General features: G+C 27.1%; 1 protein-coding gene across 6 annotated transcripts in view; it reads right to left on the bottom strand.

The window, feature by feature from the left end:
• Positions 1 to 1,449: 1,449 nt before the first annotated feature.
• Positions 1,450 to 23,852, bottom strand: part of LOC111674948 (venom dipeptidyl peptidase 4) — a 269,708-nt gene continuing 247,305 nt past the window's right edge. For 4 of the 6 annotated variants that reach the window (XM_046946148.1, XM_046946150.1, XM_046946147.1 and 1 more), the window contains 11 exons: positions 8,644 to 8,758; positions 8,419 to 8,517; positions 8,226 to 8,320; positions 7,943 to 8,028; positions 7,073 to 7,533; positions 4,074 to 4,224; positions 2,884 to 4,014; positions 2,562 to 2,756; positions 2,303 to 2,463; positions 2,025 to 2,230; positions 1,450 to 1,890 (listed from right to left, as the gene is read on the bottom strand). In XM_046946148.1, the coding sequence (XP_046802104.1) occupies positions 1,750 to 1,890; positions 2,025 to 2,230; positions 2,303 to 2,463; positions 2,562 to 2,756; positions 2,884 to 4,014; positions 4,074 to 4,224; positions 7,073 to 7,533; positions 7,943 to 8,028; positions 8,226 to 8,320; positions 8,419 to 8,517; positions 8,644 to 8,758 (2,841 nt within the window). In that variant the 3' untranslated portion in view covers positions 1,450 to 1,749. The remainder of the gene's footprint in view (positions 1,891 to 2,024; positions 2,231 to 2,302; positions 2,464 to 2,561; positions 2,757 to 2,883; positions 4,015 to 4,073; positions 4,225 to 7,072; positions 7,534 to 7,942; positions 8,029 to 8,225; positions 8,321 to 8,418; positions 8,518 to 8,643; positions 8,759 to 23,852) is intronic. The other 2 variants (XM_046946152.1, XM_046946151.1) reach the window with 1 other exon arrangement.

Below are 23,852 nucleotides of genomic sequence, written 5' to 3'. Positions count from 1 at the left end.
TGTTTATTTTATTTTTAATTTGCGTTGTCTCCATGTTTTTTTATTTAGTTTTTTTTCGTATTTCCATACATTTTAGTTACATATTTAATTCAAAATTTTGTTATTTCTTATTAAAATTTTACTATTATTATGTTTTATTCTATAAGAGGATTTTTGGAATTACATAATTGTGTTTATTAATTTTTTAAGTAATCTAAGCCTAAGTGGCTTTTACTTTTCATGATGATATTTTTCTTCCAAAACCAAAATTCTCAATTATTTTTCTCATCTTTGAGACCTAGAGACAAAAAAAAAATAATTAATTTAGTTTACTTTTAAAGCAATAGTTTGTAAATAATAATTGTTACTTTCTTTTCGCAATAAAATGAAACCAAATATGTCGTTGGATTAAAACTGAATATTTTTCTCAAAGAAAAAATATGTTTTTGGTTGGTCTTGTTGTAAAATGTGTTTAAAAACTAATTTGGAAGTGAATGTTAAAAAAAAATTTTTTTTGTACTTTTTTTGTATTTTAAATTTATTTTACTATTTTTTTCTGGGTTAAATTTTTTATTTTTAATTTTAAAGTAGTTTTGAAATTTTGTTTTATTTTTTTTAATATATATTTATTTGTATATATATTACCATATATATGTATTGTGAAATGTTAAGCCAACTACACAGATCACATACATATAAACATTTAAAGCTTTGCCATTTTGGTTTTTTAGTTTTTTTTCTTATTTTCTTTAAAGTTAAATTTTTATGGAGACTTATTGTAAATAACAACATAATAAAAAAAAAAATAAAGAAATAATAATACAAGTAGTACTTACTAGTATAAATATCAAAATAAGGTTTGTTGGACTAAGAAAATATTATATACAATAGCTGGAAAATAAATTTTAAATTTGCAGAATTTATTAAATTAGTTCCTCTCAAGATATTAAGAGCAGTTACAAATTTTATTTGAAACAAAACTCTCAAAATTTTCACAATGATTTTTTTATTCATTCTTTATTTTTGAGAATGTTTTTTTAAATATTTGACAAACTTGATAATTTAAAAAGATTGAAGAGGAAATAATTTTGCAAAATCTGTTTTCTTTAAATTACTTTAATAATAACAATTGAAGAAAACAATTTACATACATTTAATCATTATATTAGAAAACATTTAAAAACTAATTCAATGTAATAATTGGTTTCTAAAAATACTCATACACAAATATCATCCAATATTTATAAAAAATAAATATTTATCTACATTATTTTAATTATTTACTTTTGATTATTAAAAACTAATAACGACTATTAATTGTAAAACAAATATTTTTTTAATTTATAAACAATTTCAGTCAAAAATATATATATTTTTTAAAAACTAAAAAAAAAACGAAAACAAAAAAATTATTGACTCACACAAAATTGTTTTGGGGAATTTTCTTTTAAATTACACTTTAAATTTTATCATTTTAAATGCTGTATATATATTTTAATTATTAAAATAAATAAATAAAATTTAATACATAATATAATAATAAATATATTTATATAATTTTTTTATTTTGTGTGTTAAATTTACTCAGTCATACATAAAAATGAATTCATCACTTGTTTATTTTATTTATTTAGTTTTTTTTTTTAATTTAACAAACGAATTTTTGTTTTATTTTTTTGTTATCTTTTCATTTTTAATATAAAAATTAATTAAAATGTTCTAATTAATTACTAATTACTGTTATAATTAAATGGTTGCTAACATTAACAATTATTGTTTGAACACAAACAGTCCAGTTGGATCCCATTCACTATCATCGTTGGGACCAAAACACTCATCGAAATACCATTCCATGGTTTGGTAGACATGAGATAAAGATTTTAACATTAAATGATCTTCATCAGGATAAACCTGTAAACAGTTTGTTTTTATGTAATATTAATGACAGTTATGGTAAAATCAAGTTTAACAAAATAATGTACATTAGCAAAGGTATGTTTAGACCTTTTTTAAAATTAAAATTAATCATGGTATTGCTGCCTTACCTGATGCCTAAATTTAACTTCCTGATCGACTAAAGCTTTCACCAACATAAGCGTATGATCCTGATGCACAAATGTATCTGCTGTGCCATGTATTAACATTAAATTTCTACCCTTTATATTGCCAGCCTTCATTGTTAAATCAGCTTCTTGCAGCGCCCGCAAATAGTCCCCTTTCAGTGGTATATAACGTTCAGTAAAAAATGAATCTAGAATATAAAGAGAAAAATTCAATATAAGAATTCATCTCTACATAACATAAAGAGTAAAATAAATCCTACAATGATAACCAAATGATGCTATAGGATTAACAGCTACGCCACATTTCAACACCTGCTGGGAATCATCGATTAAAGTCATGGCTGTGGCATAGCCACCATAACCCCAACCATAAGCACAGATACGTGAGGGATCAATAAATTTCAAATTGTCACGCAGGTAACTACAGTAACAAAAAACAGAAATAAATAAGGATTAGGAAAAACGTTCAACATTGTACTGCCATGAATATGTTTGTGTGTTTTATCAATGTCGACTTACGTTAATACTGCTAATTGATCCTCTACTTCGACTGTACCAAGTTTGCCATGAACTTGGGTACGCAGCAGTTCACCTTGATAGCCACTACCACGTCCATCAATTTGTGCCACAATAAAGGAACGTTGACTACACAGATACCAATTCCAATTTACTTGAAAACGTTCATTAACCAACTGAGAACCGGGCGAAGCGTCTCTAAATAAAAAGGCAAAGTTTTTGCGATATAATTTATATTCATGGTTTAAACTAATTTTAATTAAATCTGTTAATAATCTTGATTTAAGCTACGTTCAACTTAATGGAAAAAAAAACTATCACTTACATTTGCAATATCATGGGAAAAGCTACTTCTTCGTCCTCTTTCATTCCGGGTGGTAAATACAGTTTCACCTGAGCATGAAAGCCATGACGTATTTCCACATTAAATGTTCTTATCTGGGGTAAAGCAAACTGCAGCAGACGGTGTCTTAAACTGTCGCCAGCATTTAGAACGATTGTCTTGAGATTCGTTTGGGTATCAACCAAATAAACACTGGGCGACTCTGGACCCAAACATTCCTGTACATAATATGAAAAATCTTTACTAAAATAAACTTTATTGTAGAGACAATTTTTGGGTATTATGTAGACGCATTCCTCTTCATCGTCGTCCACATCTTCGGGATCTTTGGCCGGACGACCATTGTTAAGTTTAAAGGTGCTGGGCGTATTATCACACGTCAGACATGTGGGTTGTGATGAGGTTATGTAAGTGCGATTAGTTTTCGTAACATTCAACTTAAGGCTGATCTTGTAGAGGTGCCTTTCACCAGGTCGCTTCTCAGGAGCAGCCATAAAGTAGACAATTTCATTGGCCTCATCCCAACCAACAATTTCGGTCACTTCAAACCGTCCCATTGTCAGAGGCACCGGTCTACGATCCACCGATGAAATAAAAACTACATGACGAAAATGGCCATGTTCACCATCTCGTACCGGAAGACGTTTGAGTAAATAACCACCATTGGGTATTTCATAAGTTGTTTGACCATTCGTTATATTCTGGAAGCTTTCATTAATATTTGTATTATTCGATTGATTTTTCAATTGATTATTTAGTTTGGCCGAAAATACGGGTCGTTCTGCGGGCAAAACCCAACCATCATTAACGGTTACCTCGGTGTGTGCGATATTGCAAAGAAATTCGGGAGCTCTACAAAGCACCGTATGAGCTTTGGTCTGTGCGCGATTTGTTACCGTTACCGACAAGTCAATGGGTGTGGCCCAAGTAAGACCACCAATATAGCTGCCATTTGCCAGTTCTGGTGGAAGTTTGATTTGTGTGGGGAAAATATATTTGAGGACGGATAGATTTACAACATTAACAGTTATATTGGGATTAGCAGAGCCCGCTTTGGGATAGCGTTGTGTGAGAACAGCTGGATATTTTAAATCATCACCCATCCAAGTATATCTGCAAAATAATAACTTAAATAATATTTTCATATTAAATTATAACAAAATATTACTTACTTGTATTCGCTGACATCACTGTCATTAAATGTAAGAAATGCCAAATATAAAGCATCCGGTGAAAATGCCATACTACCGCCACGACTATCCAATTCCGGTACATTTTCATACGTCCAATCTGGTATGCCATTGTAAACAATGCCAGCTTGACCTGTGAAAATAAAAGTACATAATATAATAAAATTATCGATATTCAAGTAGATTTTAATATTTATAATGAATATGAAAAGTTTCGCTTAATTTTATTTCATTTACTATTTAGTAAAATATTAAAGTCCTTTTTAATTTTTAACAACATTTTTTAAAATGTTACTGTTAAAAATTAATAAAATAACAAGTAAGAGTTCTATATAAAGCCTTTTGTACCTTTTAAAGAACGAAAAAGTACCAAAAAGTCCCCATCTATGGGTCCTCAGTTAATCCGGGCCATACAAACTTAATTACACGTTTCTAGGTTCAATATTATAGAAATTTCAAAAAGTACCTTTTGAAGAATGAAAAAGTACCAAAAAGTACCCTTTCATGGGTCCTCACTTAATCCTGGCCATACATACTTAATTACATGTTTCTAGCTTTAATATCGTAGAAATTGCAAAAAGTACCTTTTGAAAAACGAAAAAGTACCAAAAAGTCCCCTTTTATGGGTCCTTACTTAATCCGGGCCATACATACATAATTACATGTTTCTAGGTTTAATATCGTAGAAATTGCAAAAAGTACCTTTTGAAAAACGAAAAAGTACCAAAAAGTTCCCTTGTATGGGTCCTCACTTAATCCGGGCCATACATACTTAATTACATGTTTCTAGGTTCAATATTGTAGAAATTGCAAAAAGTACCTTTTGAAGAACGAAAAAGTACCAAAAAGTCCCCTTTTATGGGTCCTCACTTAATCCGGGCCATACATACTTAATTACATGTTTCTATGTTCAATATTGTAGAAATTGCAAAAAGTACCTTTTGAACAACGAAAAAATACCAAAAAGTCCCCTTTTATGGGTCCTCACTTAATCCGGGCCATACATACTTAATTACATGTTTCTAGGTTCAATATTGTAGAAATTGCAAAAAGTACCTTTTGAAAAACGAAAAAGTACCAAAAAGTCCCCTTGTATGGGTCCTCACTTTATCCGGGCCATACATACTTAATTACATGTTTCTAGGTTCAATATTGTAGAAATTGCAAAAAGTACCTTTTGAAGAACGAAAAAGTACCAAAAAGTCCCCTTTTATGGGTCCTCACTTAATCCTGGCCATACATACTTAATTAAATGTTTCTAGGTTCAATAATGTAGAAATTGCAAAAAGTACCTTTTGAACAACGAAAAAGTCCCCTTTTATGGGTCCTCACTTAATCCGGGCCATACATACTTAATTACATGTTTCTAGGTTCAATATTGTAGAAATTGCAAAAAGTACCTTTTGAAAAACGAAAAAGTACCAAAAACTCCCCTTGTTTGGGTCCTCACTTAATCCGGGCCATGCATACTTATTTTCATGTTTCTAGGTTCAATATTATAGAAATTTCAAAAAATATCTTTTGAAGAACGAAAAAGTTCCAGAAAGTCCCCTTTTATAGGTTCTCACTTAATCCAGGCTCTACATACTTAATTTCATATTTCTAGCCAATAACAAAACATTAGTGCTGCTCTCGCTCTGCTACTCTTGCTCTGCTGCTCTTGCTCTGCTGCTCTTACTCTGCTTTGCTTTTATAAACAAATTACAATAACAATATTTACCGTATTGTTATGTATTTTGTTTTTGTTTTTTGCAGTTTCTGTCTGAGCATGAATAAAAAAATCTAAATTTTATATGAAATTTTCAGAGGTTGTCTCGGTTTTTTGCTCATATCTCCGTTATTTATGGACCGATTTTGCTGATTTTAAATAGCGTTCTTGCCGGTCGTATGTCTGATAGAATTATGGAAGATTCGGATCTCGCAGATATCTGGGGTCTTCTAAAAACTGATTTCAACAAACATACAGACAGACAGACAGACAGACGGACATGGCTTAATCATCTCCGCTACCTATAAGGATCCAGAATATATATACTTTATAGGGTCGGAAAATTATATTATAGAAATTACAAACGGAATGACAAACTTATATATACCCTTCTCACGAAGGTGAAGGGTATAAAAACAAGTAAGAAATTATAGTCAAGCGAGGACGACCATATAATACCATTCGCCTGTTAAACAAATCAAGTGTGATTTGGTTTGCTTAGTAAAGTATTTAGTAAATTGAATTGTACCTTGCCTCAGATATACTTAAGCCAATGATTATTGAATAACATTATGGAGATTTAAGACAAATTTTAAAGCGGCCAATTTATACGGGCTAGGTTCAAATGAGGCCCTATAATTATAAAGTTCATGAGGGTTAGTTTAGAATCAAAATCACTCTTAAAGTTCCAAAACAGAATAATGAACAGGTGTGTGTTCTTTAATGCTTCCCTGTAACCAGTTCGGTACTTCAAACAAAAATCTTTGAATACCTAGTTCCAGAACCATTCCACGGAACGAGTGTCGACTCTTTAAATAAATATGACTTCGATTTTATTAACTTTGGAAAGTGTCCTCACATATAGACTTAAAGTGGAATGGGTCGATATTTTGAAATATATTTCCATTCCACTATATTATTTTAAGAAGTCCGTGTATCTGAATAAGACGAAAATTGATTTGTATGGCATTAAAAAAGTGGATTCTTCGATTTGAGTAATAATAATTTGACATTTTCATACAAAATAATCGTTCTTTTAAGAAAAAACATATAAAAGGGGGTCGGGCATATGTGAAAAAGCTAAATTTATTGTAATATTAAGATTTTAGATGTTGGCATCCGATATTAACCAATAAATTCAAAATTTTTTAGGTAAATACCGGTATCGAAATGTGTTTTCGTAGCGAATGCTTATTCGATCACATGTGTACTTATGCAGTAATTCAATGCATCAGAAAATGCAAAAGTTAAGCAAGATTGATTAAACACTTACCTGTTGTTGTAATACGACACACAAGTTCTCCCTGAACTTTAGGTTTGTAGTAGATATCATTCTCGTGGACAAAAGCAATGGCTTGATTTTGGGCCAGAGCTTTAGTCAAACCATTGTTTAGTATGGACGCTGAAGCATCTTGATTCTGTTGTTGCAGTTGTATGGGTGGTGGAGGTTTAACTAAATTTGCCATACTGGCACCACTACCAAGACTATTCAACAGCGGACTACCATTTGTGGGTGTGGGCAAAGAAGTTGTGGGAGTGTTTGGAGCTGATGAGGAAGAAGAAATGGAATTTGTGTTGGCACCACCATTATTTACATTGCCACCAATACTACTAGGTATTAAATGATTGTTGTAGGGAGCCCATAAAACAAATTGCAGGCGTGGTGCTTCTGCTATATTTTCCGTTGGTCCCAAGGGAAATGTATTTGCTGTTTGCACCTCAAAGACATGATGTCTGTCATTAAACAAGAATTAAATTTATTGTTATATGTTTTTAAATATTTAATAAATTTCTTTTAATATTTTTTTTTAAATGTTTCTGAATAATATTAAAACAAACAAATTAAGTGGCCTGTTTAGTGTTTTTAGTGCATTTATATTGCTTCCGTTTGAAATGCTAATTTTTAAATATTTACTTTATTTTAACACTAAATAAATAATATTATTTAAAAGCTATTTGAAATATTTATCAAAATGTAGCAAAAAAAAAAAAAAAAAAAAAAACAACACTTTTAAATTTGTTTGTTGTTTTTTTTTTGCTTTAGCTTTTCTTTTTATTTCTTTTGTAATAAAATTCGAAATTCATTAAACATTTATCATTTATTTATTTTCATTTGAATTTTGATTTTATTTGTTTTTCTTACCTTGATCCCTCCGCATTACTATCGGACTGCAGTAAGACATATTTAAGATCGGGTGCTACTAAATATGTTTCAGCATTCAGTTGGCGCTGAAAGAAATAAAATTAAAATACATTTTACTTTCTGTAAACATTTGTAGAAAGTTTTGAAAATATTTTAAACATTTGTATATTAATGTTTTTTTTAGTAAAGTCATTGTATTTCTCCAGAACATGAAATTTCGAGAAATAATTCACTTTAATACTTAATTAATTTTAATTTAAATTTAAATTTAAAACAAACTTACAAATGTTGAATTGGTCATTAAAACTCGTGTTGTATAATTATCTAAATTTACTATGGATAAACCACCACTGGGATCACGAAATACTAATTCAGTGTCTGTAAATAGAGTTTATAAGAAAAAGGTAAATTAAACATTGCAGTTCTATTAAATGATATTTCTAAAAACTATGTATATTTTTTATTCCAATACATACCACTGTGCCAAGTGCCATTGAATGGTTTCCATTGAAAGCGTTTACCTAAAATATCACTTAATGTTAATCTGCTGCCCCGTATGCGAAGGCCCTCATCCTCTAATTAATTTTCCAAAAAAATAAAAGAAATAAATATAATTAAAACAAAAATTTATCGTTTGGAAACAGAATAGAATACAAATAATAAATGTGAAATATTAACAAGAAGAATTTTTCTTAACTTACCTGGCGATAATAAAAATATGGAAAATATAATTAAACTAAATACGGCTGCTATGACCAATAATGCTATAAAAATACCACGCCAATTACGCCTTTCAGGGGAAATGGCCACCAATTCCTGTTCAAAACACAAAGAAGAAAAGAAAAACAAACAACATCAATAACAATTATTTAGTATTTTTTATGATTATTCATTATTTATTATTGTATGCAATTTTATTTTTATATACTCATTTAATTGGTTATTCCAATATATTTTTTTGTTCTTTGACTATTTTGGAGAGCGATAGACATGTGTATATGTTTGTATGTGGGCTATAAAAATACATCATATATTGTTTATAATTTTATTTAATAAAATCCAAATCTTTATTAAATTGAATTTCAATAATTTAATTTTACTATAAATATAATTTTGTATGTTTAGTTAAAGAATTATTCATGTGGTCTATAATGTTTCTTTATTAATAGTTCATAGATTTTATTTAAAGTTTTAGTAGTATTCAAAACGTTGTTCAAAAATAAAGTTTCGTTTTTTTTAAATTCAAAGTCTAATGATTTTGAAAAATATCATTCTTCAAGTTCTAAAGACCTAAACCTTCGATTGGCAGATCCATAATGATTTTTTAACATTTTTTTTTAATTTTAAAACTTAATAAAATTTGTATTTTAGTCAAGACAATTTTTTCTTTAGGATCTGTCTTAATCACCACCCATTTAAAAGGTTATTACCCTCAGCAAATGGCTGATGATGTTCAGCTAATTTCTTATTTATAGAAAATCTGTTGGTGGCTTTTTCATGTCTACACTGAAAATAATCCATGCTCAACTTTACAAAAAAAAAAAATCGTAACTTCTATTTTCATAATATTTACAAAAATTTCGTGTATAATACTAAATATTATTTAATAAAACGCTTTTCTATTTTTACGAAAGTACGAAAACCTTTCGTAATATTTTTTTTCTTAAATTTTAGCGGAATTAAACATAATGATAATAATTATATTATGATTAAATAAAACTACAACATTTTTATAAAATTGAAGAAAAAGTATAATATTATTCTCGAATTATTTTTATAAAAAAATTAAAAATTCGTGTGGAGAATAATTTTGAACTAAAATTAGAAAATTTATTTTAAAATAAACAAAAATGTTTGAATAAATTAATATTTCGTAAATTTATTCAATTTATGTAAATTAATTTTTTTAAGAATGTTTTGCATTATACTAAAATATTTCGTACAATTTCGTACATATTACGAAAGTATTTCGTGGTGCGAAACAACGAATGATTCGTACAATGTACGACATTTTTCGTATATATTAGGCATGGATTTTTTCAGTGTATTAAATTGGTTTGTTTAAACATTCATCAAATATTCATGTATTTTGTATCAACCACCTGTCAATATTTATTGAATTAAAATTAAATATAAAAAAATTATTTGCCAAAAACAATGTTAAACTAAAAATTAGGTTACTTTAGAATAAAAGCATTACAACAAATCAATGTCAAAATAAAAAAAATGAGATTTTTATATTCGGTTGTGCTGAATGTTACATATTTTTCATCATAGTCAATAGTCGAAATAAGTTTTCCAACTGTTTTCATTGTGAGTTAGCGGAGATGGTTATTGGTATTGAAAATAGGTTTGGTATAGAAAATGGGCAATATCGGTTCACGTTTTCGTGTAGCACCCATACAAGTGATCCCCCGAAAAACAGTTTTAACATTCATAACTGTAAGTAATTGACCTACTCCTTATATATGGTCCCCTCCAAAAAATGGCATAAAGTCATTTTTGGGGGGTTCAGCGCTAAAATTCTATAAAGTTTATTACGAGCAAACATCTGTTTATCGAATTTTATAAGGATCAGTTCATAATTAACCATATCCCATATATAAGGTCCCCCCCATAAAATAACTGTAACGCTCACTACGCTGCTGTGGTATTTTTGTATAAATTATTACACTGACATACCAATCAAATTTTATATAAAATGTGAAAATACAATGTGAAAATACAAGGTCGTTTAAAGGGTCGTTGAATAAAAAAGTACAACTTAAAACACGTGTATCAATATATGAAATTAAACATTTACGTATGAATGTTGGATATAGATGGATATCTATAATTTTATAATGATATTGATTATAATTTTATAAATACATTGTACTTATATAAACATTTCTAAAAACAAAACGTCATCATAAGAGGTACTTATTATGAATATTTAAAGTAATAGTAGCATTTTTTTACTTTTGTTGAATATAAAAAAGAACTATTTTTTTTTAATAAATAACATTTGAAAATTTTAATTTAAATAGAATTTAATAAAATGTATACATATATATTAAAGTATGTTAAATACTCTTAAAATACAAAGTTTTATTTTTAAAAATATTACTTCTGAAAAGCAAATAAACTCAAATTAATGATATATTTTTGCAAACATTTCCTCTTATTCTTTATTTTATTTTCATACGAAGTAATATTTATTTAAAAATAAAATTTATAAACAATAACAACAAACGGATATTTATCATTCAAATTTCGATTTTATTGTATTTCTGTAAATAAATTAAATTAATTGTTTGTCTGATTGTATGTTTATTAACACTGCCCATAAAATATTTGTTATTGAGAGCATTAACCAGTTTCCTTTAGAATGAAGGATAATTTTAATTTTAAAAAAAATTATGAGTTTGTTAACTTTTGCCCGTATTTTCACATCATTATAAACAATTTAGTTGATACTTTTAAAACATTTCATTATTTTTTTACATCTATAGGTTTTTTTGAAGATATCCGATAAAATAATACTTTTAGTAACCCTTATAAATACTATTTCGAAATAATTACTTTCAACTCCTGAACTGTATTACCATCACTGTTATGTTGTTAGAATTATAGACCGGAGTTGGCAAAATTGGTACAATTGTACTTTTTTGTGGAATAACTCGATCTTTTAAAGTTCAATGGTAGACCAATGACCCATTTTGTACAATTTTAAATTATGAATTTATTATTAAAAAATTATGTTTCTAACACAAAGTTTAAAGATATATCGACTTCGATCAAAATTTTAATATACTTCGGAAGAGGACATTGTAATGAATCCTGGAATAGATTATAACCAGGCAATATTTAACAAAGAGAATACTTTTTAGTTTTACGTTTTTCCGATCGGTAGTCTTGTCATTGGACTAATATACTAGAAATATTGATTAGTTTATTGAATGAAAAATTCGGTTTAAAATGTTTTAGTTCTATATGGATATAAATTTTGCAAAAATATAGATTTGGTACAATCGGACACAATAAAGTACACTTTTAAATTCCGGTTTTGTAAAATTTGAAAATTCCATTTGCCATCCCTCTTATAGACTCCAGAAGATATAAATAGTCTATCTTGAAATTACGGTGGAACTTTTACAATGACAGGGTGACATTCTTAGAAGTTTTTTTACCTCATATTTCTCTGACCATTGCTGTCAAGATTGATTCTGCAACAGCTAGAGAACTAATCGGCAAACTGAAATATTCAGCACATTTTTCATTCATTCGTCACTTATAGATAATATCATCCGATTCACTCACTTTAGGTATACTTCCCGTACGTCCCACACTCTTCTGTGGAGTATCTGTGTCTCGACAACAGCAACAAATTATAGACTTTATCGTGTATCATACTGTTACTCAAAATACTATTCTCAGGAATCTGGGTTTAAACGAAGGGAATCCACCAATAATCGGGATAAGACAATGTCCTAAATTTCACTTTGCGGCCAACCGATTGCTAAATATATCCAATTTTATCATCACAAGTTTATAGTCTTAGCAGACTAGATATCACCTCTTTTTCTCGGGATTACAATAACAGCAATACAATTTTGTTCTCGTTAACAATGTCTATTGGGTTATTTGGAATCAATATTATTAATTTTGTTGTACAACTCTTGTACGTTTGATTGATTTTCTCCAAAAAATATACATACATATATATTCAATTTCTCAACTTTATTTATTTTCTTTGTTTTTTTATTGTGGTTATTTATAAAATAAAAATTTTCATCTGGATTATGGCAATAAACTCTACAAAATACAAATCATATATTAAATTTTTTAGTTTATCTCTGGTCCGCTACCTTGACCTTGATCTGGTGGTTGGTTGGTTCATTTAAATATAAGAATATCAAGATTTTTTGTAAAATAAAAATCATTCAAAAACAACGTCAAACAAACAGAGAGACAAATTCAATCAATCACTTAAAAATCATTTGACGCGTGTTAACTCTTCAAATGAAAATTTTAAATTTTAATTAAGGGCAAGTGTTGAGAAGTGTTAAATCGTGCGTTTAAGGGGTAAAGTGCATAATTAGTATTACAGTTAAACTAATTAAAATTATAAAATTATCTTGAATTATTATCTTGTACAATATATTATTATATAAAACTATAATAAAATTATATTTTTGCATATAAAATATTAAAGGTCTGTTCCCTAAATGCGAACGAACAAATATTTTTTTAAACAACAAATAAATTCGAAAATTGTTATTGTCTTCAATATAAAATGAGAAAGAAATATTTCTTCGTATTTAGAGGAACAGGCATTAAATGCTACTAAAAACGAAACTTAATTGTTTTGCCATTACAAATACTGTTCATTTATATAAAAACTTTTTAATGACTTTTGATAGAATTTAATTCATTCCATTTCAAGTACATGTGTTCAACATTCGCATTAATACAAATTACATATATTTTTAGTTTTCTTCAAAGTGTTTTTATTTATTTTTCTACTTTTTTTCCATTATTACAAGTTGTAAAACAAATTTTTAATAACCCATTAAGTTTAAAAGCTGCATGCATGTGCATGTTTTTATGTAATTAAAATGCACTTTAATTTCTTGCATTTGAATTTCATTAAAACAGTTTATAATAATTTGCAAACAAATTGGTAACACGACCACCCTTGTGTAATAATAATTTATAAATTGTTCAGCCATAATTTTTATACGAATTTTCGTTTTTCACCTTTAAAAAGAAGAATTTTTTTCTATACGATTTTTCTTTGGGTATAAACACTTTCTTGGCCTTAGTCCAAAACGTTTACTTTATAAACAAAAATGCACAAATAATAATATATGAGGATAGAAAGAAGAATAGAATTCCATTTCAGTATTTACAAAAAGAATAAATACTTTCTTAACATCTCATAAATGTAAAATGCACATAGCACAATGAACTGAAATGTATTCACTTTTGAAGTTTATACAACATATTTTCATAAATGCGTAGACAATTCTAAATATGCATGTTCGCATGCAGATAATACCTTCTGGCAGTGGCCAATGGAGCAAAGAAAAAATTTTTCTTTTGATTTAAAAAAAAGAAACGGCAAACACCGTCATCTGTCAGGCTGTCATTTCTTTTGTATTGTGTGTAACATGAGTTTTTTAGATTAATATTCAACTCCTTTTATCTTTTTTTGCATAAAATCAAGTGGAATTTTATACCTTATCTATTTATCTATCTATCTATCTATCTATCTATCTATCTATCTATCTATCTATCTATCTATCTATCTATCTATCTATCTATCTATCTATCTATCTATCTATCTATCTATCTATCTATCTATCTATCTATCTATCTATCTATCTATCTATCTATCTATCTATCTATCTATCTATCTATCTATCTATCTATCTATCTATCTATCTATCTATCTATCTATCTATCTATCTATCTATCTATCTATCTATCTATCTATAAGTCAGTTATGAAACTGTACTTTTTTATTTGGCTCCCACTTGGCTTGACAATTTTAAAATTACTGTTGTTTCCATTGAAAAATTAAATAATTGAGTAAAAATAACAATTCAATTGTTTTTATTTCTTTCATTAATCAACGAAAATAAAAACTAACTTAAAAAATAAATCAAATATAATTTCCCTTTGTTTATGGAGAAAGTATAAAAGAAAATAAATTAAATTAGAAAAACGAAAAACAATACACAATAAAATTGAGGGCATTAATACTAAATCAAATCGATATATTAATTTTTTACATATCTAAAAATGTTGAGTAGAAAATTAGCTATAAAACTAGACTAATAAATTATTAGTTTTCAAAAGTAAGTAAGTATTTGTAGGTATGATCAGTTAGTTAAAGATCTCAATTTTATTTTATATTAAATATTAAATTATTTATTTAAAAAGTTAAAATTATTATATTTTGTGTTTTTTTGAATTCTAACATAAAATTAATTATTATGTAATATTGAAAAATATTTTTAAAAGAATTTTCATAGATAACATGATAATAATATTACTGTTATAATTTATAAATTACAAAATATGTATCCACACTACTTTGCACTGAATTCACTACTACATACTCAATAAAATAAATTTAATTTAAGTCAAATTATATTTACATTAGTTCTTTTAAATTCTACAGAATCAACCATATGCAAATATTAAAGTATATTTATTTATATTTAATAATTGATATGAATTGACTGCAACGTTTAAAAAAAACTTCACTTAAAAATGTCCTTAAGAGTATTAAAATAGAAAACCAACAAAAAATCTTATAGATACAAATATTTGTAGAGTAAAAATTTATCATTAAATATTTAAAGATTTTTGATAAAAGTAAGAAGGAAACAACAAAAAAAGAAAACTTTATTGAAATTTTATTTTAAATTTTCAACCACGTCAATTGTCTTAAAAGAAACAATGCAATTGCAAACATATTGCATGTACAAATACATACATATGTATCGTCGTATCGTCGTCTTAAATGTCAGTTGGTTTAACCAACATTTTAATAATAATAATTTTAAAGAAAAACTTAATTCAGAATAAATAAACATTTTTGTTAAAAGCGTTAATTGTGAAGCTTACTATGTAACTTATTACATGAAGGAATATTTTAAACATTTAATAGTTACTGCCGTTTACAATACTAGATGCGATATTAAGTTTGAATACATACAAAAAACCAAGGTAAATTTACCGAAACTAAGCCAAGTGAAACTGAAAATGTTGTAAAAGAACGAAGAAATTAACAAAAACTGTAGATGCATTAGTTTACATATTCTCAAAACCTTCAAGTACTCGTATACAAGTTTAATTGACAACTCAAACCTATTATGACACACAGACAGTTAGTTTCTTTTAGCTGGTTTGATAGGTTGACTATCAGCTTGGCATGAAGAAAGGCAGGTTGAATCAAACATCTATTACGTTAAAAGTAAAAGAAAACTAAAATTACTTAAAAATAATAAAAATTATAAAATCAGTGACAATGTATTCAAGCAAGCATCTAAGCAAATCAAAGTCACATTGTTCGAATATTTGATAAAATATGGCATTAATCAAAATAGTTTTACTTATTGTTTTAATATATGATTTTGTAATATAAATGAGTAAAATTACGTTTTTTATTTGCTTACTTTCCTTTCGGTGTACTTTCTGTAAAATAATGGACATACTCACAGACTAGGACATTCATGCATGTCCTTCTATATTTTGTAATTTTTGAATTTAAATAAATCTACATACATACATACATACATACATACATACATACATACATACATACATGTGTGTATACGTATGCAAAATACTGTCATTCTATTTTTAGTTATTTGAGGTTGAGAAATGGATTTTGTTTTATTACTTATTTACACACGTATAGGTTTTCGGTCTTAAAATTCGAAATTCTCTATTACTTTGACTATATGTATTTATTGTAGGTTTTTGCTGTTGAGTAATGATAAGCCGTGTGAAAAATTTACAACTAAAATAAATTGAGATTTATTTGGTTTTTGTTTAAGTTAAAGCTTAGAGTCAATTTCGATGCATAAACTGAAATGAATATTGATTTGCAAGGCTTAACAAAAAGTAGTTTAAGTGGTTTATGTTGTAGAATTTAATAGAAAGTGTCAGAGAAAGAAATTAAGTAAAGTAAATGTAGACCAAAGGTTGAAGAAAACAATTTTGAAATGCGTCATGAAATAATTCCCCAAAACAAAGTTATAAAAAAATAACTGAATGTATAGATAGATAGTTAGATAGATAGATAGATAGATAGATAGATAGATAGATAGATAGATAGATAGATAGATAGATGGATGGCTGGATAGATAGATAGATAGATAGATAGATAGATAGATAGATGGATGGCTGGATAGATAGATAGACAGATAGATGGATGGCTGGATAGATAGAAAGGTAGTTAGGTAGATAGATAGAAAGGTAGATAGATAGAAAGGTAGATAGATAGATAAATAGATAATAGGTAGATAAATAGATTGATTGATAGGTAAACAGATTGTTTGTTGATATTAACCCTGAATAATATTTGCTTAAATACGTTCAGTTTATTTCTTTAAAAATTTTCGTTATTTTATAAATTTTTCTAAAAATTAAATTAAAAATCTCTTAAGGGACTTATAATATCAAAAGCTGTTTATCCAATTTTTTGAGGTTTTTATTGTTATACAGTGACTATCAAAAGTTACATCAATTACCACATTGTAACAACAGATCTAAGCCAAAGTTTAAAAATAATTATTTTTTTTAAAACTGTACCACATCATTGCGATAACTTAAATTCGTTATATTTGTGAGTCAGTGTAAGTATAAGCATACATGCAAACTATGTATTTATACACACATTACATTTTATACAATTCCTTCCCATATCAAGTAACCAAACAAAAGCAACAATATTACATTACATCATTGTCATCATCCTCACGATGATGATGATGACATTAAATGAACAAAGTGCATTTCGTTTTATGTTCCATATATAAATCCAAAAACAAATACGTTGTATGTTTACTTATACACTGACATGTGACCCAATTATCAGGACCTTCTCTAACCACTACAGAAGCAACTGCTGCGCTTTTAGGATATGTTAGAACAATTTTGAAATAAAACTTCATAAAAATGTCATTAAGTAACTCGACCACGACAATTTGAAAGATTTGAAATCAACAAACAATGTTTTTTATTTAATTGTTTTAAGTTTTTCAAAAACACTTTGGATGAAGAAGAAAACAGGCAAAATGGAAAGACAAATTAGAAAGATAATATTTGATGACATTTTGTCTTAAGTTTAATTGAAAAACGTTTATTAAAACTGTACACAGAGAAAAATGAATTGGTCAAGGCTACAAAAATAAGTTTGAATAAATATTATGGTTACTGTGTGTTTTTATTTGTTACAATTATATTATTTTATATGTAATTGCATGATTGCGTTATATAAGTGGTTGTACTTAAAAAGCTAATGATGCATATGAGAGCATGCTTAGCTAATCTTTATATATTAGCGCCAACTAATATTATGATTAAGTTAACTATAATATTGTTAAATTTCTTATAATGATTAAATATTTTGGTTTGCTTGATCAGAAACCAGGGATATGTAGGAACAATGATTAATTGGAAAAAAAGTTATTATTACAATGATTGCATTGTGTTGTATCTCCTCAATGTTAATTAATTTTGTTTTAACACCCACTAGTGCGGTTAATAAAATTTGCAAATATTTATGAATTGAATATTAAAGTACGATTTTTCACACAAACAGTATTAACCACTTTATAAATTTGTAAACAATACTTGTAAATATGCAAAGTCATGTGCATAATTTCAAACAACAATCATAAATGTCAACAATATGTTAATTTGTTTTTATTCTTTTATATTGAATCCTTAAATCAGAAAATAAAAAAAGATTTTGTTTTTTTTTAACTCAGGTTTTCGAACAAAAACTTATTTATAAAACCAGATAAAGTTGAAAGTGGGGCGAAGAATTTTTGAATATTTTTAGGATCGTATAGTTTTAAATAACTGTGTGTTATTTAGTAAAGGTTTATGTTATAATCAAGAAGTTCTTAAGAATAATCCAAGCATTGGATTGTTATTTAAAATATTAAAAAGCGAATCATATTTTAAGGCTATGTTAGTTTCTTAAAGTTTGCATTCGTATAGGCAAAAGTCAACTCGACCTTTTAATCTCTAAATTACTTTCATACAGTTTTAATAGCTGAATGATAAATTTTTCTTTAACCAAAAATACAAAATGCATTATTTGGCTATTTATAATCATATATAAAACAAAACAAAAAATTTTTCATAGTCTAGACGAAAAAAGTCGATTTATATATTATAAAGAAAAAATAAATGATTCTCCTGAGTAACAATACCAGAGGATTGTTTATGGGTACTTGGAAAAAAAAACAAAAAGGACAAACATTTTTCATTTTAAAACACATATACACACAAAGAAAAAAAAACAACCCTACAAACATTTGGAAGATATCGTCCATAGAAGATATCAAAGCAATATTAAATTTTTATAATTTGGAAGAAAATCAACCAAGCAATATTTTTTTGATATCGCAATGTTGTTATTTAAAAGTAAAATCGGCAATAAACAATAAAAATATTTTAATTAATATTTTTTTGATTTTGTAAAGTATTTTTTTTTTTTGCCAAATTGTTGTATTTATTTCTGTAAGAGGATTTTCATCCTACGCAATACGTTTAGGATATCGTTATGTTATCGCATAGATGATATTAAAGCAATAAAAATACTTTTTTCAAACTTCAAAATATTTTAAAAATAAGAAAAAAACAATTTTGTTTTTTAAATAAATCTTACTACAATAAGTTAATATACTATAAATCAAGACGACATCATTACAATGGTAATTTATGCTTGGAAAAATGTAAGTTTATCTTTATTTTCATATAAAAAATGGATAGTCATGATGTTTTGGTTTTCAGAGTACTTAAAAGAAATCAATATTAAAAGAATATTCCTGTGGGTAAAACAAAAATTGTGCTGGGGAAACGTTAATTTGGTATATTTATATTAATATATTTTCCATATTGTAATATTTTATTGCTAACACTAATAAATGTGTATTCAAATTGCCAATTTTTTAATTTCTTATACTTTTCTTTCTAAAGATAATAGGAGAATATCTCCAATATATCTTCCAGACGATTATCTGAAGATATCTTCTTATTTGCACCATGCTGATTATCTAGCAATGTCTCTATTTTGTCTTCTAGGAGTATTGCTTAGAAGTATCCCCCCTGGCCGCACAATCTCTCCCGAAGGAGGTATCTTCCGCAATACGAATATGATTGTTGCCGCATACGAATTCGTATCGTTTTCGTATCTTCTTGCTTGTAGGGAAATTATTAAAAGTATTTACAATTTAAAAATTTATGCCAAAATTTAAAGATTATAATAAAAGTGATTATACACAAAAATATGATTATAACTAAAAATAAAGTTTATTAAAATCCCTTTAAGAATGTGGGTTTTTTTTTTTAAATTTTAATACAGACTGAAATGTTCTTTTAAATAACGGCTGCTCCTTTTTAGTTTCATATTTTAATTCAACAGTTTATCCTTAGTCTCTGCTCTTTATGCTTAAACAAATTAAAGTAGAATAAAATACTAGTCGTACTACTTATATTAAAGCTAAAGGCGCCAATTGGGCGACAAATTCAAATACCAGCAGCTGTTGAAGTTGACAAAGAAGGGGAAAAAAAGAATGAAAACAGAAAATATAACAAAAAACAAATTCCTTTTAAAAATAAATTAACTCATACTGCAGAACAAACAATAAAACTAAATTATATATCCCGGTTAGTTATTCATTCAGTCATCTATCACAAAGTACAAACATACTTATAGAGACACTAACAAGTATATTTTTGTACCCTACACCACTGTAGTGGGAAGAGTATTGTGCGATAATCTGCTGATGTTTGTAACGCCCAAAAATATTGGTGCTATACCCACCTTAAAGTATACCTATAGGCTAAGAATCAAAGTAAATTAATAAACTACGTCCATTTAAACTCTCTTGTAGAATATATATTTTTTGTCCAGAAAATTAAAATATATTCGAAATAAAGGTAACAATAATCTATATTTTCAACATACTCACTGGTGTAGTATATCATATGGTCGGTCATGTCCAACTATACATTCTTACTTGTTTTCTATGTATTTTTTATTAAAATAAAAAAAAAGTATACAATAACTTAAAATACTAGGAAAAATAATAACATATCGTAAGCTTAAATAAAAAAGTACATTTGAAAATAATAATTAGCATTCGACTGAAACAAAGAAATCCAATACAAATCTAATTCAAAATAATCCCAGACATTCTACATAAAACTTAACACTACAGAAGCAACTGCGTCGCTTTTAGGATATGACATTAAATAACTCGAACACGACAATTTGAACAAAAATGTTTTTCATTTAATTGTTTTAAGTTTTTCGAAAACAGGCAAAATGGTGAGAAATATTGGAAAGATAATATTTATTGATATTTTGTCTTACATTCTATATAAAACTATATTATTTTTAGTTAGCTAGCTCATGTTTAAAAATTTAAATTTACTTTCTACTTGAAATTAAAAAAAGTTTATTTTCGCGAGAGTGTTGTTTGAAAAGCGGTTAATGTAGTTTTTCTTTTATAATTTTTCATATATCATACATCATTTTAAATCGTATTTCTTTTTTAAAACGCTATAGAAAACCACAAAAATATTGCGCTTGAAAATTAATTAAACTTTTATTTCTTTTTTTGGATTTATTCAGCCAACGATATTGAAAATTGTTTTATTGTATTGCACTGTTTAAGTACTTTAACATTAGGGTGTACCATTTTATTATAAAACATAAAATATATTTGAAATTATTACTAAAGTTAAAAAGTACCAATGAATAAATAAACAAGTAAAGCTGAGACGTAAACCCATGTTAAATAAAGTACTTAAAGATTCCATAAAGTACCATTAAAGAACAAAAAAGTACCAGAAAGTGCAGTTTTATAGATTACTAGTTTAGCAGGATGCTGCGTGTTAAATTTTATGTTTCTAAGTTCAATATTATTAAAAAATCTTAAAGTGACAGATAGATCCTTTATGTCTGATTTTATGCTTCTAGATTTAATAATTAAGAAAAGCAAAAAAGTACCTGAATAACGAAAAAAGTCATCTTTTGCAGATTTTAAAAAAGTACCAAAGAGTTTCATCATACAGGTGGTAATTAATTCCGAGAGGATTGATACAAACTTATTTATATCTATATATTTGTTTGATAGACTCGTTTAAATAAATATTAACAGCAAAATTTTATATTGCAAAAGTATACTTTTTTCAATCCACCCCTAATGTACATATGAATGTATGTACATACATATATATTAACTTGTGAGTATATTAAATAAGTGAGCTTCTATTAGAATATGTGTAAATATTTTGTTTCAGTATAAATATACACAAAAATTTTATTTTATATGGAAACTAAACAAAACAATAAACATTTTGAACGTGATGATGTCTTTGTCATTTCTGCTGAGCTCCTGTTATATTTTATACATACATGTATGTGTTTTTACGTTAAAAACGAGCAATACATACAGAATTATTTAAATAAATATACATATGTATGTATGGATGTGTGTGTGTGTACACAACATATTGTGTTTACATACAGATGGGTTGTCCTTTGTTATGGTTGATTCAGAAGATGAAGAAAAAAGAAAAACAGGCAAAATAACTTCACAATTTTCCTTGTTTTTCACACACTTGCATTCTTTGTCATTATTTACCTTCTGTTAAAGTATTTTAGCAAACGGAGAGATTGAGAGACTGAGCGAGTGTGTTTAGTTAGTAACATTATTTGTATTGTTTATCTGTGTATATACTGAAGTAAATTAATATTGTTGTATATGTGTTTATATCCTTAAGTGTGTGTCTGTGTTGTATTAAACGCCATCACATATATGACAAGGACAATGTCTCTGTATATCATCATAAAATTAGCTTTATATCATTTGTGTCCTTTTGTTTCCAAACAAAGAGCTAAATAAAGGAAGCCTTTGCTGTTTATTAACAAACAATACAAGTAGAAACACATACACATACAAAAAAACATAACAAAAATACTTTAGCTTGAAACTTTCCTTAGACATGTTATAATTACAATGTCTTTGACTTAAAGGATGAACTGGGTTTGTTCATTTATTTATATGCATAAAAGGACATTTGTTGTTGTTCTATTGTTAAAATGTTATTCTTCAATTTGTTAACCATTCCTGCGGGTTATCATTTCATGTTTAACGATATTCACAGTTGTATAAACATTTTTCATTCTCCTTATCCTTGTCAATAAGGAATATTTTTAATCGATATTTTTTCCTTTTTCTCTTTTTATTCTGCCACAAATTTCATTAGAATAAAACATTAATCAATCATATGTGAAAATCGTGTATGAACTATTGTTAATTGATTTAATTAATTTATGTATATTAAAGCAAAACTTACTTGTGCTTCATTTATTCGTTAAATAAATTTTTTCACTTGTTATTACTGTGCTGTGTTGTCTTTCCTGAACTCCCACACGCACCTTAAACACGCGCAACCTTGAGCCGACGATTATTTAACAAATATTTTCAATTTGTCTATTTTTTGTAGCTAAAGCAGAAAATTAGAGAGTGAGAAAAAAGTGTTTACTTTGATTGCTTCGTAATATTAATAATGTCAACATTCCCAAAGGTACTTTAGCGCCAAATCATAGTGTTTTGTGTTTATAAAAGAGCTTTCAATTAAATTTTATGTTGACGCTCGCTCGGTAACATACGTATGAAGATTATTAATTTTTTGCCGTGAGGCAAAGTATGATTTTATTTATGGTATTGAAAAAAAACGCTAAATAAAATCCGTTAGCTGTTGGTGATTAATTTTCTAGGGTTTCGACGGTAATTCTTAGAGTTAAAATTAGTTCAAAATTTTTTTATAAAATTAATATACAATTAAAAGTTGGAAACCTATTATACTGGGTTTTGCAGAGTTGCCAATTTGTTATTTTTCTCGTCAACTCTGGCATTTATAAAATTCCAGTTTTTCTGTTTTTTTTTTGCAATTTACAATCTATAGTTTAGTCTATAGTCAAGTCTATAGTCAAGTCAAGTCTAGTCTATAGTATAGTCTATAGTCTAGTCTATAGTATAGTCTATAGTATAGCCTATAGTATAGTCTATAGTATAGTCTATAGTCTAGTCTATAGTCTAGTCTATAGTCTAGTCTATAGTCTAGTCTATAGTCTAGTCTATAGTCTAGTCTATAGTCTAGT

Source organism: Lucilia cuprina, chromosome 3 (assembly GCF_022045245.1).
Source record: "Lucilia cuprina isolate Lc7/37 chromosome 3, ASM2204524v1, whole genome shotgun sequence".
In the NCBI taxonomy this organism is placed as follows: domain Eukaryota; kingdom Metazoa; phylum Arthropoda; class Insecta; order Diptera; family Calliphoridae; genus Lucilia; species Lucilia cuprina.
The sequence above is the reverse complement of the archived record's forward strand: the minus strand, read 5'-3'. Positions and strand labels throughout refer to the sequence as shown.